Source organism: Gymnodraco acuticeps, unplaced genomic scaffold (genome assembly GCF_902827175.1).
Source record: "Gymnodraco acuticeps unplaced genomic scaffold, fGymAcu1.1, whole genome shotgun sequence".
Taxonomy (NCBI): domain Eukaryota; kingdom Metazoa; phylum Chordata; class Actinopteri; order Perciformes; family Bathydraconidae; genus Gymnodraco; species Gymnodraco acuticeps.
The window spans coordinates 76,042-96,389 of NW_022991027.1; the positions used below are offsets into that span (position 1 = coordinate 76,042).

The 20,348-nt window shown below is 41.7% G+C and overlaps 1 protein-coding gene across 1 annotated transcript in view; it reads left to right on the forward strand.

Annotated features, from left to right (window-relative positions):
• efr3a (EFR3 homolog A (S. cerevisiae)) overlaps positions 1–20,348 on the forward strand; it is a gene marked incomplete at its 5' end in the record, with an annotated part of 98,930 nt that overhangs the window by 68,401 nt on the left and 10,181 nt on the right. Inside the window, 10 exon segments of the mRNA XM_034236340.1 lie at positions 1,857–1,992; positions 5,623–5,790; positions 6,926–7,040; positions 8,770–8,821; positions 9,526–9,698; positions 11,223–11,298; positions 13,917–14,078; positions 14,894–15,025; positions 15,937–16,004; positions 16,353–16,480. Of these exon segments, the coding sequence (XP_034092231.1) occupies positions 1,857–1,992; positions 5,623–5,790; positions 6,926–7,040; positions 8,770–8,821; positions 9,526–9,698; positions 11,223–11,298; positions 13,917–14,078; positions 14,894–15,025; positions 15,937–16,004; positions 16,353–16,480 (1,210 nt within the window).

A 20,348-nucleotide genomic window follows, 5' to 3' on the forward strand; every position in this document is an offset into this window, starting at 1 on the left:
CAGGTATTTGTGTTCAATATGTAAGAAGTAGAAAGTACAGGTATTTGTGTTCAATATGTAAGAAGTAGAAAGTACAGGTATTTGTGTTCAATATGTAAGAAGTAGAAAGTACAGGTATTTATGTTCAACATGTAAGAAGTAGAAAGTACAGGTATTTGTGTTCAATATGTAAGAAGTAGAAAGTACAGGTATTTGTGTTCAAAATGTAAGAAGTAGAAAGTACAGGTATTTGAGTTCAACATGTAAGAATTAGAAAGTACAGGTATTTGAGTTCAACATGTGAGAAGTAGAAAGTACAGGTATTTGGGTTCAACATGTGAGAAGTAGAAAGTACAGGTATTTGGGTTCAACATATAAGAAGTAGAAAGTACAGGTATTTGAGTTCAACATGTAAGAATTAGAAAGTACAGGTATTTGAGTTCAACATGTGAGAAGTAGAAAGTACAGGTATTTGAGTTCAACATGTAAGAATTAGAAAGTACAGGTATTTGAGTTCAACATATAAGAAGTAGAAAGTACAGGTATTTGAGTTCAACATGTAAGAATTAGAAAGTACAGGTATTTGAGTTCAACATGTGAGAAGTAGAAAGTACAGGTATTTGAGTTCAACATGTGAGAAGTAGAAAGTACAGGTATTTGGGTTCAACATATAAGAAGTAGAAAGTACAGGTATTTGAGTTCAACATATAAGAAGTAGAAAGTACAGGTATTTGGGTTCAACATGTGAGAAGTAGAAAGTACAGGTATTTGAGTTCAACATATAAGAAGTAGAAAGTACAGGTATTTGGGTTCAACATGTGAGAAGTAGAAAGTACAGGTATTTGGGTTCAACATGTAAGAAGTAGAAAGTACAGGTATTTGGGTTCAACATGTAAGAAGTAGAAAGTACAGGTATTTGGGTTCAACATGTAAGAAGTAGAAAGTACAGGTATTTGGGTTCAACATGTAAGAAGTAGAAAGTACAGGTATTTGGGTTCAACATGTAAGAAGTAGAAAGTACAGGTATTTGTGTTCAACATGTAAGAAGTAAAAGTAAAAAGTGGTCAGAAAAATAAGTTGTGGAGTAAAGTACTGATACCAGAAACATGTACTTAAGTACAGCAATTAAATATTTGTACTACACTGTCAGATGCTCAGAATCACAATGCAAATCAGATGGTAATTATTCCTGCAAATATTTAAACTGGGAAGGAAGCACAAAGCCAGCAGGCTGTCGCTCACATTCAGTCACATGATCACAATGGACCAATTACATGAGAGTCCTGCTACGGGACTGGGTACATGTTCTAAAAATGGACAATCTGTTTAACATTGATTTATTGTGAATGTTCAACAGATTGTAATTCCTACACTTTTCTGAAAATGTAGGAATTGTTACTTTATTCAGAAAATCCGACATTTCTGAACATTTTAGAATTCAGACTTTTCAAAAAGATCCGACTTTTTCTCGGAATTCTGTTTTTTTTCTGAAAATCTCCTCTTTTTGACTTTTTTCTATAAATCTAAACATTCTGACTTTGTTCAAAAAATTCTTACTTATTTTCAGAAAATTACAGAATTTAGATTTTTATCTGAAAATCCAGAATTCTAACTTTTTTTTTAAATTATGGCTCTTTTTCCCTGAAATTATGACTTTATTCTGAAATTAGGACTTTTCTGTAGAAATTGAGATTTGTACATTTTTCTCAAAAGTCTCACTTTTTTCTGAAACTTCTAACTTTTTTCAGAAAATCTCAGAATTCCAATTGTTCAGTCACAATGGACATGAGAGTCTTGTTTTGGGACTGGGTAAATGTTCTGTCTAACATTGACAATAAATCTCATTCTCCTCCTGTGTCTGTTTTGTCCCGCTCCAGGCTCAGCACTCGCACCACGTGATCCAGCAGGTTCTGAACCACCTGGACACCAACAACAAGAACACGCCGCGGGTCAGAGCCGGCATCGTGCAGGTTCTGCTGGAGACCGTGGCCATCGCCGCTAAAGGATCTGTGGGTGAGTTTAGAGGAAGACTGTTATGGTATTGATTGTATTGTTTTTTTCCAAGCTAGAGGGTGTAGACGTTGTTAAAATGGGGAAGTTCTCTTTATACGTCCACGAAGCAATCATGCAGAACTTCGTTAATGCGGAACTGGGCGTGGTTCAATCTAAACTGAGTTGGATAGCCGCCGCCGGACAGCGCAAAATGTTACGCTACGATGTAAATGCAAAATGAAGCAGACATCTGATTGGCTACAGACACTTTAAAAAAACGCAATTGCGAATCTAATAGTGTCAGGAAATCTCAAAACTCTTCACCCAAATGCAGATTCACACACTAAAAGCGTGATACAATTTGTGTGTGCATTGAAAAATATTTATATACATCCCGGATAATATATGTGTATCCTTCGGTGAGCATTTACTTATTTTGAGACTCCACCATTCCCACTAGCTGGAAATACTCACAATATCGTCATTAGATTATCTTTCGGACGTATTATAGTGGAAAGACGAAACAGGAGGCATGCAGCAACTGGTCCGACATCTCAGAATCAAACTGGGCTTGTAATACTAATATTGCGCCCAATGTACGATATGGAACAACTAACTAATATAAATTAAACGTTTTTTAAGTCTGTTTAATATGATTTGAAGGCCGGGACGCCTCTGAAGCCCCACACTACTTCATTCAGAAGATTATTAACACATTTTGCCTGTAAAGAAATGAGCGTTTACCACATTTCAGCCCATAATGCAACATTGGTTACATGTTGATTAATTGCCCCAACCTGAACCACTTCCTGTCCGTCTAACTGTCCTTTCTAACCTCCAACAACTCTCTGCACACCTCTATCCAACGCAACACAACACCACCTTCTTCATATTAAGATATCAAAAAGCCACTTGACTTTGTTCCATCTTTGAGCAACGTACAGTCGTCACAAGTCCTACATCTGTAAGGCCGACATATTGTTTCTTACCCGACCATCCCCTTATCATTATCTTATCTCAATCTTTATTTATTTATATAGCACACTTAATACGACTGTCCACTCCAAGTAGGGAATAAGTCCTTACCCAAGTGAAGGAGTTCAAGTATCTCGGGGTCTTGTTCTCGAGTGAGGGAACAATGGAGCGTGAGATGGGCCGGAGAATCGGAGCAGCGGGAGCGGTACTGCAGTCGCTTTACCGCACCGTTGTGACGAAAAGGGAGCTGAGCCAGAAGGAAAAGCTCTCTGTCTACCGGGCCATTTTCATCCTACCCTCACCTATGGTCATGAAGGATGGGTCATGACCGAAAGAACGAGATCGCGGATACAAGCGGCCGAGATGGGTTTTCTCCGCAGGGTGGCTGGTGTCTCCCTTAGGGATAAGGTGAGAAGTTCGGTCATCAGGGAGGGACTCGGAGTTGAGCCGCTCCTCCTTCGCGTCGAAAGGAGCCAGTTGAGGTGGTTCGGGCTCCTAGTTAGGATGCCACCTGGGCGCCTCCCTAGGGAGGTGTTCCAGGCACGTCCAGCTGGGAAGAGACCAAGGGGTAGACCTAGGACCAGGTGGAGGGATTATATCTCTTCGCTGGCCTGGGAGCGCCTTGGGATCCCCCAGTCAGAGCTGGTTGATGTCGCCAGGGAAAAGAAAGTTTGGGGCTCTCTGCTGGAACTGCTACCCCCGCGACCCGACCACGGATAAGCGGGAGAAGATGGATGGACTTAATACAACCTCAATAGACCAAAGTGCTGTACAGGGAACAAATACAATATATAATAACACCATTTATTATTTATCTTCATTGTATTATCTCTAACAGGAAACAGGTGTTTTAAAAAGATGTGTTTTGACCTCACCGTCGTTTGTTCAGTGGTTTCTTTCCACTCAAGTGTTTGTGTGTGTAATTGCCTGCTAATTGAATAATCATGAATTCAAACCCCCTTGAGATGAGAACAATACAATCATCTGGTTCCCTGTAGGCATCCCATTGATTTAAAAACACTTTATGTATTGAGTTGTATTTACCTGAATGAATTAATATCATGCCGCCTGGACAGGAATGATTCAAGAGACCAAAGAAGGGGAAGGGTTTGGATTTGAAAATGAAATCAGGATGCCTCCAAATCTGTGGCTCGGTACAGTATGAGTGTGGTTTATTTAGATTACATGTGTAGAGAAGTCCCCACACACACACACACACACACACACACACACACACACACGCACGCACACACACCTACACTTGTCTTTATGGATCATTGTGAAGATCCATGGATGTGTGGGGGAAGTTTTTTATGTAGATTAGGACGTGATTCTTAGGCTGCAGCCACACGAGGACAAAAACGTCTAAACGCATAGGATTAACGCAAACGCAATCACAAACAAGCTTCCGTCCACACGCAATAGTTATCCGGATAGTGTCTGCCCACACGAGACCGCTCCGTTTAGCTCCAACCGCTGGAGAAGCTGCAGTACATGCAGGAGCCTGTACGTGGCGCTGTAACTTCCTCCACAAAAGCAGCGAAGAAGCATGGTTGTCATGGTTGCCCTTCTGTTTATTCTCCGCGGTGGGGGCCGAGGGAACCGGGCAGAGTTTTTCGCCAGTCAACGTGTATTAAAGTTTAAACCTTCCGACAAAATTATAAAAGTGCCGGTCAAAGGTCTTCTTTGTTATTTATTGAGCTTTAAAACAAATGAATAATGACTCTATATATTATAATAATAAAAATACACGGAGCCTCTTTTTCCTCCCTCTCTTCGGACAGCGCCAGTGTCTGTCTCATGCAGCAGCTGATCCAGTAATGAGTGACCCGGCAGTAATAATAAACATATTTATAACTAGTTTAGGTAGTTTGAGAGGTGTCTCCGTCCTGTCAGATTAGACTTCACTCGCGTTTATGTCCATATCGAGAGAAAGATAAATAATCTGAATTCAGTGTGCAGTTTACTTTGACGCGGGGGGTGAGCAGCAGAGGTGGGGAGAGGCGGGGGCTATTGCGCAATCATTATCAGAAAATGATCGTATAGGGCGTACACACGGAGCTGTTGGACCCCCCAGAGCGTTGCGTATGCCGTTCTATCCACCTTGGGACCCGTTATCGTTTCCTCAGTCGTTTAGTGCCGTATTCGGTCGTCCTCGTGTGGCCGAACGGTCTATACGACACTAAACAGTAACGCAAACGGCCGTTTTTGACCTCGTGTGGCCGAATGGTCTATACGACACTAAACAGTAACGCAAACGGCCGTTTTTGACCTCGTGTGGCTGCAGCCTTAGTCACAAAATGTGTGTTTTAGTGCCGTAGATGATCGGATTATGTGTATTTTTTTCTCAGCAGATCCTGTGGTAGAGGAGCTTCTAGAGTTCCTTTAGTTTTATACGTGGAGGAGAGAACTGTTTGGGTTGTTTTCTAAAGATATCTGAAACTAAATATCCTGTCTGTAAATGTTTGTGATCAAAGAATGAGTCACTTGGTTTTAGTCCCTAAATCAAATGAACACTTGGAGGGCTTGATTACATCCTGTTGGAGGGTTCAATAACTCCCACTGTGAGATATGGAAAGTGATGTGTTGTAAATCTAATGTTATGTTAGATCAAAAACATATTAATATTAGATATATTTTGTGTGTGTGTGTCTCTGTGTGCGCGCATGTGTGTAGGCCCCACGGTGCTGGAGGTGTTCAACACTCTGCTGAAACACCTGAGGATGAGCGTGGACTTTGAGACAGGAGAAGGTTTGAGGAGGAACTCGAGCAGCAGCGTTTCCTCCGGACGCAGCAAAGAGAGCGAGGAGAGGATCGTGCAGAACGCCATCATCCAGACCATCGGTACGTCACCATGGATACGTGTATTTCTGTAACTTACACGTGTTATTTTGAGTCCATAAGTGCCTCCTAATGCAAAGTATGGCCGTTTGAACTGAGTGTCTTGATAGTGCTGTCAAAAAGCTGCATTTACATGATACACAATGTTCTCTTTGCTCACCAGCGTTCCACTTGCTGGACATTTCTCACATTCAACTGCCATCTTGGCAACGTAGCGTAAATTGCGTGACCTTGAGATAGATAGATGTCAGAGCCACTGAAACACCACTAAATGCATCCTTAAATTGGCCATCAATGCACCATTTAATGTACCATAAATACAACCTTTAATAGACCCCTTATTCATTCTAAATGTTAGTGTTTTTAAGCATTTTATAGTGGAAAGAGAAAAAGAGGAGGGAAGCAGCAATTGGTCCGCCGTCTTGGATAGAGTGATTCACTGCTGGGAGAATTGGCGCCCAATCGAGGGCTGCACAATGAACAAAAATAACGTTGACAATCACTTTGTGTGAGTGCTGAGTCGTGGACGTCCAGAACGCCATCACCCAGACCATGGATACGTCACCATGGATACGTGTTCTTCTGTACCTTACATGTGTTATTTTGAGTCCATAAGTGCCTCCTAATGCAAAGTATGGCAGTTTGAACTGGCTGTCGAAAAGCTGCATTCTCATGATACACAATTTTCCCTTTTCCACTTTTTGACTTCTATTAATGACGCCGGACATTTCTCATATTCAACATGCGCCATCTTGGCTACGTGAAAAAGTCAGAATTTTGATATTTTCTGAAAAAAGTCGGAATTTTGATATTTTCAGAAAAAAATCCAAATTTTGATATTTTCAGAAAAAATACAAAATGCTGATATTTTTGGGAAAAATAATTAATTTCGAGATTTTTTGGAAAAGTGTTGGATTTTCAGAAAAAAGTCAGGATTTTCAGAAAAAATGAAGACTTTCAGAAAAAGTCATAATTTTGAGAGTTTCATAAAAAGTCATTACGTTGAGATGCTCTGGAAAATGTCTTGGCCACGTAGCGTAAGATGTGCGCCCTTTAGCCGTTGCTCCTGAACGATACAAAAGCGTTGATGATTATTTGTCTGAATGCTGAGTCTCTCGTCTCTCCTGTTCCCTGCCAGGCTTCTTCGGGGGAAACCTGCCCGACTACCAGCGAGCTGAAGTCATGATGTTCATTATGGGGAAAGTGCCCGTCTACGGGACCCCCTGCCACACTTTGGACACCGTGAAGATAGGGTGAGAGACACACACACACCATGTATACCAGGGGTATTCAACTCAAATTTGACGAGGTCCAGTTAGAGAAAATGTCCCCTTGCAAAGGTCCGGAACTTCAACATGTCTAAGTTGCTTTATGAATGAGTGTGATATATATTGAAGTAGCTTTATCAACGTCTGCATGTAATCAACAGCTGACTGCCAATCAAATAAAGAAAGTACAATTCATAAACAACAATATTTATTGTCAATTAACATTGAACTACAGATATACAGTCAATACTGTGGATATATAATAAATAAAATAGCTTTTGAAAATGTGTGCATCTTAAAAGTGCTTAATTTTAGATAAATAAAATAAAGTGTAGCAGCAGCTTGAGTTTCCCTTTTTCTTTGTTAACTGTTTCACATCATGACTTAACAGTTTCAGCCGAGTATAGAACAATATCAGTCTTTACATCATAACAATTGAACAGTTTCAAAGTGTCTCTTTCTGTCCCTCTTATATTGCAGCCCCTCACTCACTTTGTTTTATTCAGTGAGAGAATTGAGCTGGAGCTTATTGTCCTGCCAGGAGTGCTCATTGGTTAGCCTCGGTTAGCTCATTGGTTAGCCTCGGTTAGCTCATTGGTTAGCCTCGGTTAGCTCATTGGTTAGCCTCGGTTAGCTCATTGGTTAGCCTCGGTTAGCTCATTGGTTAGCCTCGGTTAGCTCATTGGTTAGCCTCGGTTAGCCTGCCCTGGAACCATATTTAGTTTTAATGTTGATCCTGGTGGACTGATCATATCGGGCTCTCAGACTGCTCATCTGACCTCAGTTCTGATTGAGAGGGAATGTTTGTTCAAACCCTTTGTGTTGTGTCTCATAGTGGTGTGTTGTCTCTTTTAATGAGCCCCACGGTCTCTGAACAAATGAGACACACTGGCTCTGAGCTCCCAGTGGCAGGAGGAACATGAACGAGTCCACTCAGGGTTCAAAGCTCTGTTCTCACTGTCCACGTTCCTCTTCTTGGAGAGCGCCATGTGTCATTATGTGTCTCTCCCTGTCTGCCGCTAACTCGCCTGTTCTCTCTCCTCTCCGCTTCTCTCAGCCGTGCTCTCATTTCTTCTTCTGTGTTTCTCTCCCTGTATCTCTCTCTCCTCTCTTTCGCCCCCTGTCGGCGGCGGTTAAAATAGAATCGCCCCGTCAAAATTGAAATCCCCTATTAATGTATTGATTATAGGTCCGGGTCCGTATAGGTCGGCGTCTGGGTCCGGATCCGGACCGCGGTCCGCCTGTTGCCGACCCCTGATGTATACCATACATCACTTCAGGGGACATTACATTGCATTTCCTGGAGACTTACCCTAACCAAGTCTTCACCCTAAAATTAATGATTCCCCTTATGGGGACCTCCATTATGTCCCCATAAGGGAGGCGAGTCCCCACACGTGACTGTGTAAACAGATGTAGGTCCCCACAAGGATAGTAAAGCTAGGCCACACATACACACACACACACACACTCTGTCCTCTCTTCACCTCCTGCTCCCTGCAGTGAAGAGAAAGATAAACTAATCCCTCTGACCTCAGGAGGGAGGAGAGATAATCCAACATGAAGATAACACCGTTCCTCTTCCTCCTCTTCCTCCTCCTCCCTCCTCCTCCTCCTCCTCCTCCTCCTCCTCCTCCTCCTCCTCCTCCTCCTCCTCCTATATGATCTGATACCTCTTCCTCCTCTGGTTCTGATTGGTTGATTTTCCTCTCAGGCATCAGGGAACCAAGAGGATCCAGACCATGCTGCTCAGCTCCCTCATCATGGTGAGTGCTTTCAAACTGCAAACTGGACTAAAGGCAACATCAAAAAGTGTGTGTGTGTGTGTGTGTGTGTGTGTGTGGTGTGTGTGTGTGGTGGTGTTGTTGGTTGGTGTGTGTGTGTGTGTGTGTGTGTGTGGTGTGTGTGGGTGTTTGTGGTTAGTGTGTGTGTTGTGTGTGATGTGTGTGTTGGTGTGTGTGTGTGTTGTGTGATGTGTGTGTTGTGTGTGTGTGTGGTGTGTGTGTGTTGTGTGGTGTGTTGTGTGTGTTGTGTGTGTGTGTGTGTGTGTGCGTGGTGTGTGTGTGGATGTGTGTGTGTGTGTGTGTGTGTGTGTGTGTGTGTGTTAGGGCTGCTCAATTATCGTATTTTAATCGCGATTACGATTATGGCTTGCAACGATTACGAAAACAACGTAATCGAAATAAAACGATAATTGTTTTATTATTATTATTACTTTTTTTTTTTTTTTTTTCCAGTTGAGTTCTACTTTAAGTTCAGGGTAATCAACTGTTCAAAACATTCTGTTCACATTTTTTTTCTCCAATAAATGGATGTTTTCAAAGTCAATGAATAATCGCATTTAATAATCGCAATTACAATTATTGACCCAAATAATCGAGATTATGATTTTTGCCATAATCGAGCAGCCCTAGTGTGTGTGTCAGATCGGACCCCATGCCTCACGCCTCCATAACTCATCTCCCCTCAGGTGACCTCCTCCTTCAAGTCCAAGTCGATGGCGGCGGCTCTGTCCCCCCCCTTCCTCGACCCTCTGTTCTCCATCTCTCTGATGGAGGACGGAGAGCTGCGTCAGCTGGTTCTGGAGATCCTGCACAACGTCATCGATCGCCACGACAACCGCGCCAAGCTACGCGGCATCAGGTAATAATAATAATACGTTTATTTAGTATAGCACCTTTCACGGAAATAGAATTCACAAAGTGCTTCTATCTATATACCGAGGGTTTGCTTAAGTACACAGGAAGTGGATTTCTGTGTACTTTACTCAGGTTGTACTTGCACTGCCAGAGCAGAAACTTCAAGGCATTAAATGAAGTGTCAGTGGCTCTAACACTGGCTCTAACACTGGCTCTAACACTGGTTACACATAAGTACAGTAGCTGTTGTTATTCTGGCAGTGGTGGGAGAATTGAAAGATTAATTATTCTATAATTAAAAGGCTTTATTGTCATATGCCAAATAGATATAGCATTATTGTTGGCAATGAACATCTGAAGTCCCAGGCTTCTCAACAATGCAACATGTGATGCTTAAGACTTGAAAAACAGAAATAATAATACATTCATTAAATAGTGACATAATGGTTCAAGTGTTCATATCTTTCACAGCTGGAAATCTGTGAATATTATCCACTACAAATAAAAGTCATGCATTTAAACCTTCCTTAAATAAAGTGGATGAGATTGATTAGTAATTGTAGTCAATGTACTTAAAGGGGACCTATCATGCAACAGAGGTCCACTTTAAAGTAAAACATATAGATGGTGCAGTAAAATGTAGTACTTAAATTATTGATAGACAGTCATAAAAAGCCATGATCTGAAAGGTAACTCAAACCCTCTGAGATGTAGTGGAGTAGAAGTTGACCCTAACCCTAACTAAGAGAAACTCTTCACCGACCTGCTACCCTTTTAAATAGACACCTGCCCTTTGGAATCTTTTAGACTTACCCGACCTTGATTTTAGTGGTTTTAGTTTTCCAGTGACATACAGTTCATTTTATACGATTTTACTAACCCGGTGTGCCTTCCTTTATTTTATTATTATTAGTTAATTTTAACACTCCCTTTACTTTTTTAATTAATATTACTGGGGAGATTGTTTTAATTATTGTTATCTTTATCATTGCACTTGTGTTTTAACTGCACTCACACTTCTATGCACGGCTTACTAATAGAACTGGAATCACTTTTAAATTGACCATTTTAGATCCCCTTATAATTTAAGGTATTTTACAGATTCCATTGGGACAAGCTCCGCACACACACACTTAAACACATCGGCACACACACACTTAAACACATCGGCACACACACACACACGCACACGCACACACACACCACACACACACACGCCTCCCTCCAGAGATCCTGGGACGGGGAGATCTACTTTTTAACATACTCTGCCGCCGTTCCGTGGTCCAGCTCCGCTCTGCACTTTTTAACCCCTCTTTTGAAATGGTCTTGTCCTTATGGAGCTTTTATGATGCTTTTAGAAGGGTTTTTATAAGGTTTATGGTTTTTAATGTTTTTGCCAGTGCACTCTGGAGCCCTGCGCTCTTCCCCAACCTAACCTTGGAGTACAACAAATGTGTACATAAGTTCAATCCTTATAATACTTAATGTCACACCCTGCACCCCTGATTTGTGTGTCTCTGTGTTCCAGAATCATTCCTAACGTTGCAGCGCTGAAGATCAAGAGGGAGAAGATCTCCAAGCAAGACGTTGCATTCATGAAGAAGGTAAAACACAACATGACTGTCATCCTGACGTGCCCTTTATATGTAGGACAATATAGGTCAAACTACAGTGTGTTATATTTTAAAGTGGAGGGCTGTGCAGACATGTGCAAAATATAGTCAGAGAGTTGAGCATGAACATGGCTCACAGTGTTAAGAACATGTTCATAACGTAATGCTTAATGTTTGTGGGGTGAAATAAAAGACAGAAACTTCTCAGACCTCTAAACATAACCCCCTTTTCCATCGTCTGTTTAAATGAGAAGTTTTCCCAAAGTCTGGTTGAATGCAGCCTCCATTGTTCACTCTGTTGCACATACTGTTGTTTCTTCACATGAACTACAGTATCTTCTGTGTTCATTGGTAAGACTCGTGCGTTCCCAGAAAGGTTCATATCAACACTTTAACCTGTTCACCCCTGAGCCTGTTCTTCAGGTCTCAGGCTCGAAGATTACATTCCCAGAACAAATGACTATAACTTCTAAAAGGGTTAAATTAATAATCTTTTTTCTCAAAGCAGAACAATATTTTAAAGTAAATTCAGATTGAACATAGTAAAGAAATGTAAATTACAGTGTCCATCGGGGAAAAAAGCATTACTTCAAGTGAAAACCACCCTCGGATGATGGGATAGTAGACTAAAAGCTTTAGGAATCCAAACTATAACATATAATAAGTACCCTGTATCAAGATTGATGCAAAACAAGTGACCTTTGACCTTTTTAGAGAGGTTTAGCACAAAAAAAACACTTTTGGTGTGTATTTGGGTGGATTTGCCATTTCTCTGGAAACCATTGGTCGATGTTGATGATTGACACCTCTTTTGAACCGTTAGAGCCAATAGAATCGAGGGGAAGTTCCTAAATCCATCTAAACATTACCCATTGGTGAATGAGAGTGATGCGCAGCCAGCATGCCCAAAACCGGAAGCTCCGTCACACTCTATATGAAAAATACGATTATTGCCATAAATGTGATGATGGATTATCAGTAATCGTTTCAAAGTGACACAGAGACTCTGGATTAACCCTCAGCAGCGTTGTTATGAGTTGTAATGACATTGAACACAACTTTTGATCAGAAACAGCAAAGGTGGGACTATTTGCCGGTTTGGCTCCTAAAGCTACGTTGTGTGTTGTCTTTCTTGGCTTCGCTGTCCTGAGTTCTGGTCGCACAGTGATGACACTTATACCAATGGAATCTGTGGAACCTCAGCTTTCATATGCGAGTTTGTGCAGATCCGATGAAGTAGACAATATTTCTACCGTGAGTTATGTGCTAAGTTTCGCTTAGCGCTCATTCAGAGGCTCGGTTAGACTTGTGTTTTCTTTCGGTCGGTAAAAATGGTTCATATCGTCAGGTAGCTGAGTTTCTTCCCGTTAGGAGGGTATGACACATTCATAGTTTGTTAAATGTAGCCCTCAGACGCTGTTTCTTGCAAGATGTAGCGGGAGCCCCCCCCCTATTTTTCGGATCAGCACAAACAAGATATCAGATTAAAGCTGAGATTCCACAGATTCTAGAGGTATAAATATCATCACTGAGCGACCAGAGCTCAGGACAGCGAAGCCAGGAAAGACAACACACAACGTAGCTTTAGGTGCCAAAACAGCAAATACGTCTCACCTTTGCTGTTTCTGATCAAAAGTCGTGTTCAATGGCATTAAAACGATAAACGCTGCTGAGGGTTAATCCAGAGTCTCTGAGTCACTTTGAAACGATTACTGATAATCCATCATCATATTTATGGCTATAATTTAGTTTTCAGTTTTCAGAGCGTGGCATAGCTTTCGGTTTGGGCACTCTGTCCTCAATGGTAACGTGTAGGTGGATTTAGGAACTTCCCTCTCGATTCTATTGGCTCTAACGGTTCAAAAGAGGTGTCAATCATCAACATCAACCAATGGGTTCCAGAGATTACATTACATGACATGTTAGACGCTTTTCTCCAAAGCGACTCACATACTCAACACTGAGGACAATCCCCACAGGAGCACTTTGGGGTGAAGAGTCTCAGGGACACAACGACATGCTGACTGCAGTGGGGTTTGAACCTTTGCTCCCCTGATCCCAACACCAACGCACTATCCACTGCGCCACACACCTCCGAGATACGGCAAATGCACCCAAATGACCCCAGAAGTGAGGTTTTTTGTTCTAAATCGCTCTAAAAAGGTCAAATGTCACTTGTTTTGCATCAATCTTGATACAGGGTACTTATTATATGTTATAGTTTGGATTCCTAAAGCTTTTAGTCTCCGATCCCATCATTCAAGGGTGGTTTTCAATATAAGTCATGGTTTTGTTGGACGGACACTATAATTTACATTTTTTTACTATGTTCAATCTGAATTTACTTTAAAATAAAAACATCTATATTGATTCTGACTTTTCTATATCCAACTCACAGGTTTATCATTACTTTGAGAACAAAGATTATTAATGTAACCCTTTTAGAAGATATGGTCATTTGTTCTGGGAATGTCATTTTCCAGCCTGAGACCTGAAAAACAGGCTCGGGGCTTAACAGGTTAATTATTTTAATACGTATATTAGTTTAAATCAGACCCCTTTCCACCCCAGTGATCTTTTCTCTATCTGTTCTCTCCTCTCTCCTTTAGCACGGGCAGCAGCTTTACCGCCACATCTTCCTCGGCTGTAAGGAGGAAGATAACGGTCATAAAAACTTTGAGCTGCTCTTCACCACGCTCGCTGTCCTCACCATCGAACTGGCCAACGAGGAGGTGGTGATCGACCTCATCCGCCTCTCCATCGCTCTGCAGGTACGCTGGGGGGGTAGTTGTGGTTTATACAGAAGCTGCAGCTCTGTGAACCTGCATACTGAGATGCGTTTAAAAATATATGTACAGTATATTCAAGGAAGGGAGGAAGGAAGGAAGGAAGGAGGGAAGGAGGGAGGAAGTGAAACAATGAAAGTAAGGATAGTAGAGAGAGAGGCAGGGAGGGAGGGAAAGAAGGAAGGAAGGAGGGAGGGAAGGGAGAACACATAATGAAAGAAATAAATTAAAGGAAGGATGCATGGAAAGAAGAAATAATGACAGAAAGGAGGGACGGAAGTATAGAAGGATATAGAGAGAAGAGGAAGGAAGGAGGGAATGAAGGAAGTGAAAAAGTATAAGGAAGGAAGTAGAGAGAGAGATGGAGGGAGGGAAGAAAGGAAGGAAGGAAAGAAAGGAAGGAATGATGGAAGGATATACAATCAGAAAGAAAGAATACAAATGAAAGGAAGGAGGAAAAACAAAAACCAAGGAAGGAAGTAATAAACTCATCGTGGTTGGTTTATCTGATGGTGTGTGGTGTGTGTTGTGGTGTGTGTTAAAGTGTGTTCTGGTGTGTGTTGTGGTGTGTGTTAATGGTGTGTGTGTGTGTGTGTGTGTGTGTGTGTGTGTGTGTGTGTGTGTGTGTGTGTGTGTGTGTGTGTGTGTGTGTGTGTGTGTGTGTGTGTGTGTGTGTGTGTGTGTGTGATAATTGATGATTATGATAATTATTATAGCACTTTTCCAATGACATATTAGACATGTAAGTGTTATTACTGTGGACAATATGATGTGTGTGTTGATGTGTGTGTTCTGTGCAGGATATGGCTCTGACTAACGAGGAGAACCTCCCGATGTTGACCCGCTGTGCCGTCCTGGGTCTGGTGGCAGCGTACCTGAACTTCCTGAGTCAGATGATCGCTAACCCGCCATTCTGCCAGCACGTCAGCAAGGTGAGACACACACTCCTTCAGACCTGACCTCAAACTCACACACACTCCTTCAGACCTGACCTCAAACTCACACACACTCCTTCAGACCTGACCTCAAACTCACACACACTCCTTCAGACCTGACTTCAAACTCACACACACTCCTTCAGACCTGACCTCAAACTCACACACACTCCTTCAGACCTGACCTCAAACTCACACACACTCCTTCAGACCTGACTTCAAACTCACACACACTCCTTCAGACCTGACCTCAAACTCACACACACTCCTTCAGACCTGACTTCAAACTCACACATACTCCTTCAGACCTGACCTCAAACTCACACACACTCCTTCAGACCTGACTTCAAACTCACACACACTCCTTCAGACCTGACTTCAAACTCACACACACTCCTTCAGACCTGACCTCAAACTCACACACACTCATTCAGACCTGACCTCAAACTCACACACACTCCTTCAGACCTGACCTCAAACTCACACACACTCCTTCAGACCTGACCTCAAACTCACACACACTCCTTCAGATCTGACTTCAAACTCACACACACTCCTTCAGACCTGACCTCAAACTCACACACACTCCTTCAGACCTGACTTCAAACTCACACACACTCCTTCAGACCTGACCTGAAACTCACACACACTCCTTCAGACCTGACCTCAAACTCACACACACTCCTTCAGACCTGACCTCAAACTCACACACACTCCTTCAGACCTGACCTCAAACTCACACACATTCCTTTAGACCTGACCTCAAACTCACACACACTCCTTCAGACCTGACCTCAAACTCACACACACTCCTTCAGATCTGACCTCAAACTGACACACACTCTTTCGATGCTCCGCAGTTTTTGGCTTTTATCGTCATTTTGATTTCTCTGTCGATGCCTCTGCAGGTGATTGAGCTGAGGACCTTGGATGCTCCGTTCCTCCTGCCAGAGCACGTCTTCAAAGACAAGTGTCCGTACGTATCCTCAGGTTTTCTTTCAGAAACAGAAAAGATCCGATTGATTTAGTTGAATTTCATCACATTTAAAGAACATAAGGGACCTTTTATTACGTTACCCTCCGTTATCCAAGTGCAATAATGCAAATAACATCTAAGTTGTCCGCAGTCATGACATTAAGCTACACATGCAATCAGTAGAAGTGATATCATATTAAATGGAAAGGAAAACTGGGATTCAGGGCCGTGGGAAAACTTCCCCTAAAGTAAAACCTCAACACAAAAATAGCCATTTGTAACTGTCGATTTCGTTGTATTAGAAATTCAGCCTTTAATTTCCCTCCCTCTCTCTCTTGTTGTCCCCAGCCTCCCTGAGTCTCTGGATAAAGAGGACAGACTTCTCTACTTCCAGACCGTCGATATGAGCGAGTGTTTAGCCGGACCGGGGTACAACGCTGAGAGACTTTCCATCCCCTATGTTCCCCAGGTCACAGGTAATGAACTTTCATTAAGTAAACACCAGAGGTGGGAAGTATTGGAGTACAAATACTTCGTTACTGTACTTAAGTACATGTTTCTGGTATCAGTACTTTACTCCACTACTTATTTTTTTGACGAGTTTTTACTTTGACTTTTTACATGTTGAACTCAAATACCTGTACTTTCTACTTCTCACATGTTGAACACAAATACCTGTACTTTCTACTTCTCACATGTTGAACACAAATAACTGTACTTTCTACTTCTTACATGTTGAACACAAATACCTGTACTTTCTACTTCTTACATTTTGAACACAAATACCTGTACTTTCTACTTCTCACATGTTGAACACAAATACCTGTACTTTCTACTTCTTACATATTGAACTCAAATACCTGTACTTTCTACTTCTTACATGTTGAACTCAAATACCTGTACTTTCTACTTCTTACATTTTGAACACAAATACCTGTACTTTCTACTTCTTACATATTGAACTCAAATACCTGTACTTTCTACTTCTTACATGTTGAACTCAAATACCTGTACTTTCTACTTCTTACATATTGAACTCAAATACCTGTACTTTCTACTTCTTACATATTGAACTCAAATACCTGTACTTTCTACTTCTTACATTTTGAACACAAATACCTGTACTTTCTACTTCTTACATATTGAACTCAAATACCTGTACTTTCTACTTCTTACATTTTGAACACGAATACCTGTACTTTCTACTTCTCACATGTTGAACACAAATACCTGTACTTTCTACTTCTCACATGTTGAACACAAATACCTGTACTTTCTACTTCTCACATTTTCCAAACAGGCTGGTTACTTTAGTTTGAATGTTTGGTGGCGTGATCATTATTATTCAGAGTCATTAGGCGCGTTCACACCGGAGTACTTTTCCCGTTTAGTTCCGTTAGTGCCTGGAATTTTACATTCACACCAAAAAGAAAACTTAGTTCCGAGAACTTTTACCCCCATTTTTAGTGCCTGCTAGAGAGGTGGTACTACCCCGGGGAGAAAAAATTACCAATTTCGATTGGCTGGGCGAATTGCATACCACGCCCCGTAAAACTCCCAATAAGTTTTGTGAAGCCGCCATTGTATTTGCTGGCATTAGCATTATTAGCATTAGCCCAGCGCACCAACGGAGAGAGACTAACTTATGGCCACACAAAAAAAAACATGGGAGCGGTGGAGATGAGGAGGTGTCGGCGTTCTGGCGATTTACTCGGAAGGCTTCAGTAGAAGCTGCTGGGAGTCCCAGCAGCTTCTACTGAAGCCTTCCCCAACTCCGGGGACTTCCGGCCGGGGACGTTGGGCGGCAGTATACGCCGTGAAGTGGTTTGCGGCCTGCCAGTAAACCCAAAGCAGAAGAAGAACAAGTGACGTCAGCGGCTTCATTTGCCTAATCCTCCCTCAGGGAACTTATTCCGGTGTGAACGCGATCTGTACTTAGTGCCTTGGGGGTACTTAGTGCTGGGAACTAAGTGCTGGGAACTAAGTACGGCAAAGTACTTGGTGTGAAAGCAGCTATTGCGTGCCTATTGATTTGAACATGATCCGTGTATCCATCATTTCCTGGTCTTCTCTAAAGAAGAGGGACCAATGGAAACGTTGTCATGTTGCCGTTGTTCAGCATGGAAACATTCATTAGCTAACAATGACATTATTGTTCTATTAATATAAAGGGAGGTCAGGTACTCTTTAAAGCAGCTGCTAGTTATGGGTACTTTTTACTGAAGGACATTTCAAAGCCTCTTTACTTTGACCTGAGTCAAGAAGTTTAGTCAGTACTTCTACTTTCACCAGAGTATTTTTAAACACAGGTATCTGTACTTCTACTTGAGTAAAGGATGTGTGTACTGTTGCCTTCTGGTTTAACGTTTAATAAAGACAATCCTCAAGTTAAAATCCACCCAGATGTTTCTTCTCTTCACAGCTTTGATTTTAACCGGTTTATAAAAGTGTATTTTGTCTCGTCTTTAATCTAACAAAGCGTGCTCTTCTTTCCTTCCTCGCCCCGCTCTCCTCTTCCTCAGTGCTTTACACAGTAGGAAAAATCCTGCACAGGTGCAAGCAGACGTCCAGAGGTACAGAGTAGAGATGTGTTCAGACGTATAGATATAGATATATATGGTATAGATGCCACTAGCTGCTGTTCCAGATCCCTCCAGCTGCAGAAATATGTTGTTTTCATACAGCTTTGATAGTTTGTGTTTGACTGTGTTTTGGTTTTAAACCTCTGGAGACAAACCACAATGAAGGAGATGGATTGAAAGAGCACTGCTTTTCTTTTGTGAGAAATATCACAGACTAAAATTGAAGTTATAATTGAAAACTGCACTGCTCTGCGAGATCAGAGATATCCCAGTAATGTCTGTGTGATCATAGATGCTTCTCAAAACAAGGCAGTACTCTTCTACCTTGTTTCTTCACTACATATGAGTACTCTTATATTATTAGTTTATATAATGTGTGTTTTGCACAACAACTTAAGGTTTTTCCACATTTCAGACACAAATGCATTTCAAAGTGCCTTACATAAGCGTTCACACATAAGAGAAAGACCATTTTTAAAAGAGACAGACGATGGTTTAAGATCAGCATTTGAAGAACAGCTGATCCTGCAGGAGGTGCAGAAATAATAATAATATGTTAGATGGATGGATAGATGGATAGAGAGATAGATGGATAGAGAGATAGATGGCTAGATAGATGGATGGATGGATGGCTAGATAGATGGATGGATGGATAGAGAGAGAGAGAGAGAGAACAAACATAGAACATAGACGTTGAGGAATAAACTCTGGAGAAGCAGCGATACACAGAGAAGTTTTCAGCCTCGAGTTTCACAGTAAAGGACAAACATCCGAGTGAAGGGAGGATGGGAAACACACATTCAGACTGAAGCCCTGATCTAGAGAGGGGCTGATTTGACGGTAGCTCATTTTAAACGTAGCTTTAGAGAAGCTGTCACATGCTTTTCTGTGTGAGTTGTGTTCAATGCCATCTTCCAAGTACAGATTCCCAACAGATGAAAGGTGTCCACTTTACAGACACTAAATGTCATCCCTGTAGCTTTCAGTAGTTCCTCTTGTTTCCTGAGTAGCTGTAGCATCAACCTGAACAGAAACAGAACGATTTGATCATTTCACTGTTTTGCCTTCATTACATCTGGAAATGCTGCGGTGAGTATTTCATGTACTGTAGATGACAGAAATAGGTTGTTGAAGATAGCAGTAGTGTGTGTTTCTTGGTGATCTTGGTGTAGAAAGTCATTTTTAAAGGAGTTGAGGATTTAGTGACATCTTGCAGCGACAAACTACATTTCTTTGAACTTGACTTGACTGAAAATATGTACAACAAGGTTCCTCAGAAGTTTATCTCTCTGCAGGATCTGAAGGATTTAGTTGCTTTAAACTAAAACTATCTAAGGACAGAGGGTCTAAGGACAGAGGGTCTGAGGACAGAGGGTCTGAGGACAGAGGGTCTAAGGATAGAGGGTCTGAGGACAGAGGGTCTGAGGACAGAGGGTCTAAGGATAGAGGGTGTCGTTTTTCTCATACTGATATTCTGAACAGTCTGTGCTGTTGTATTTGCTGTAAAGTGTCTCTGCTGTAGGCTGTTTTTATTATATGTACAGCACTTTGGCTCAATAAAAAATCGTTTATAAATGACCTATAAATAAAACTTGATTTGATTTGAAAACATCACAACATGAATCTTGGTTTATGGAAAATGCAGATCTGTGATACTGCTTTTTATCAAGTGGCCTCGAAGAACAAATGAAGTCCTCTTTAAAGTCTGTCAGTTCCTCTCAGAGACATCAGGGTCTGTTTCATTAAAACTGCACGTTGTTGG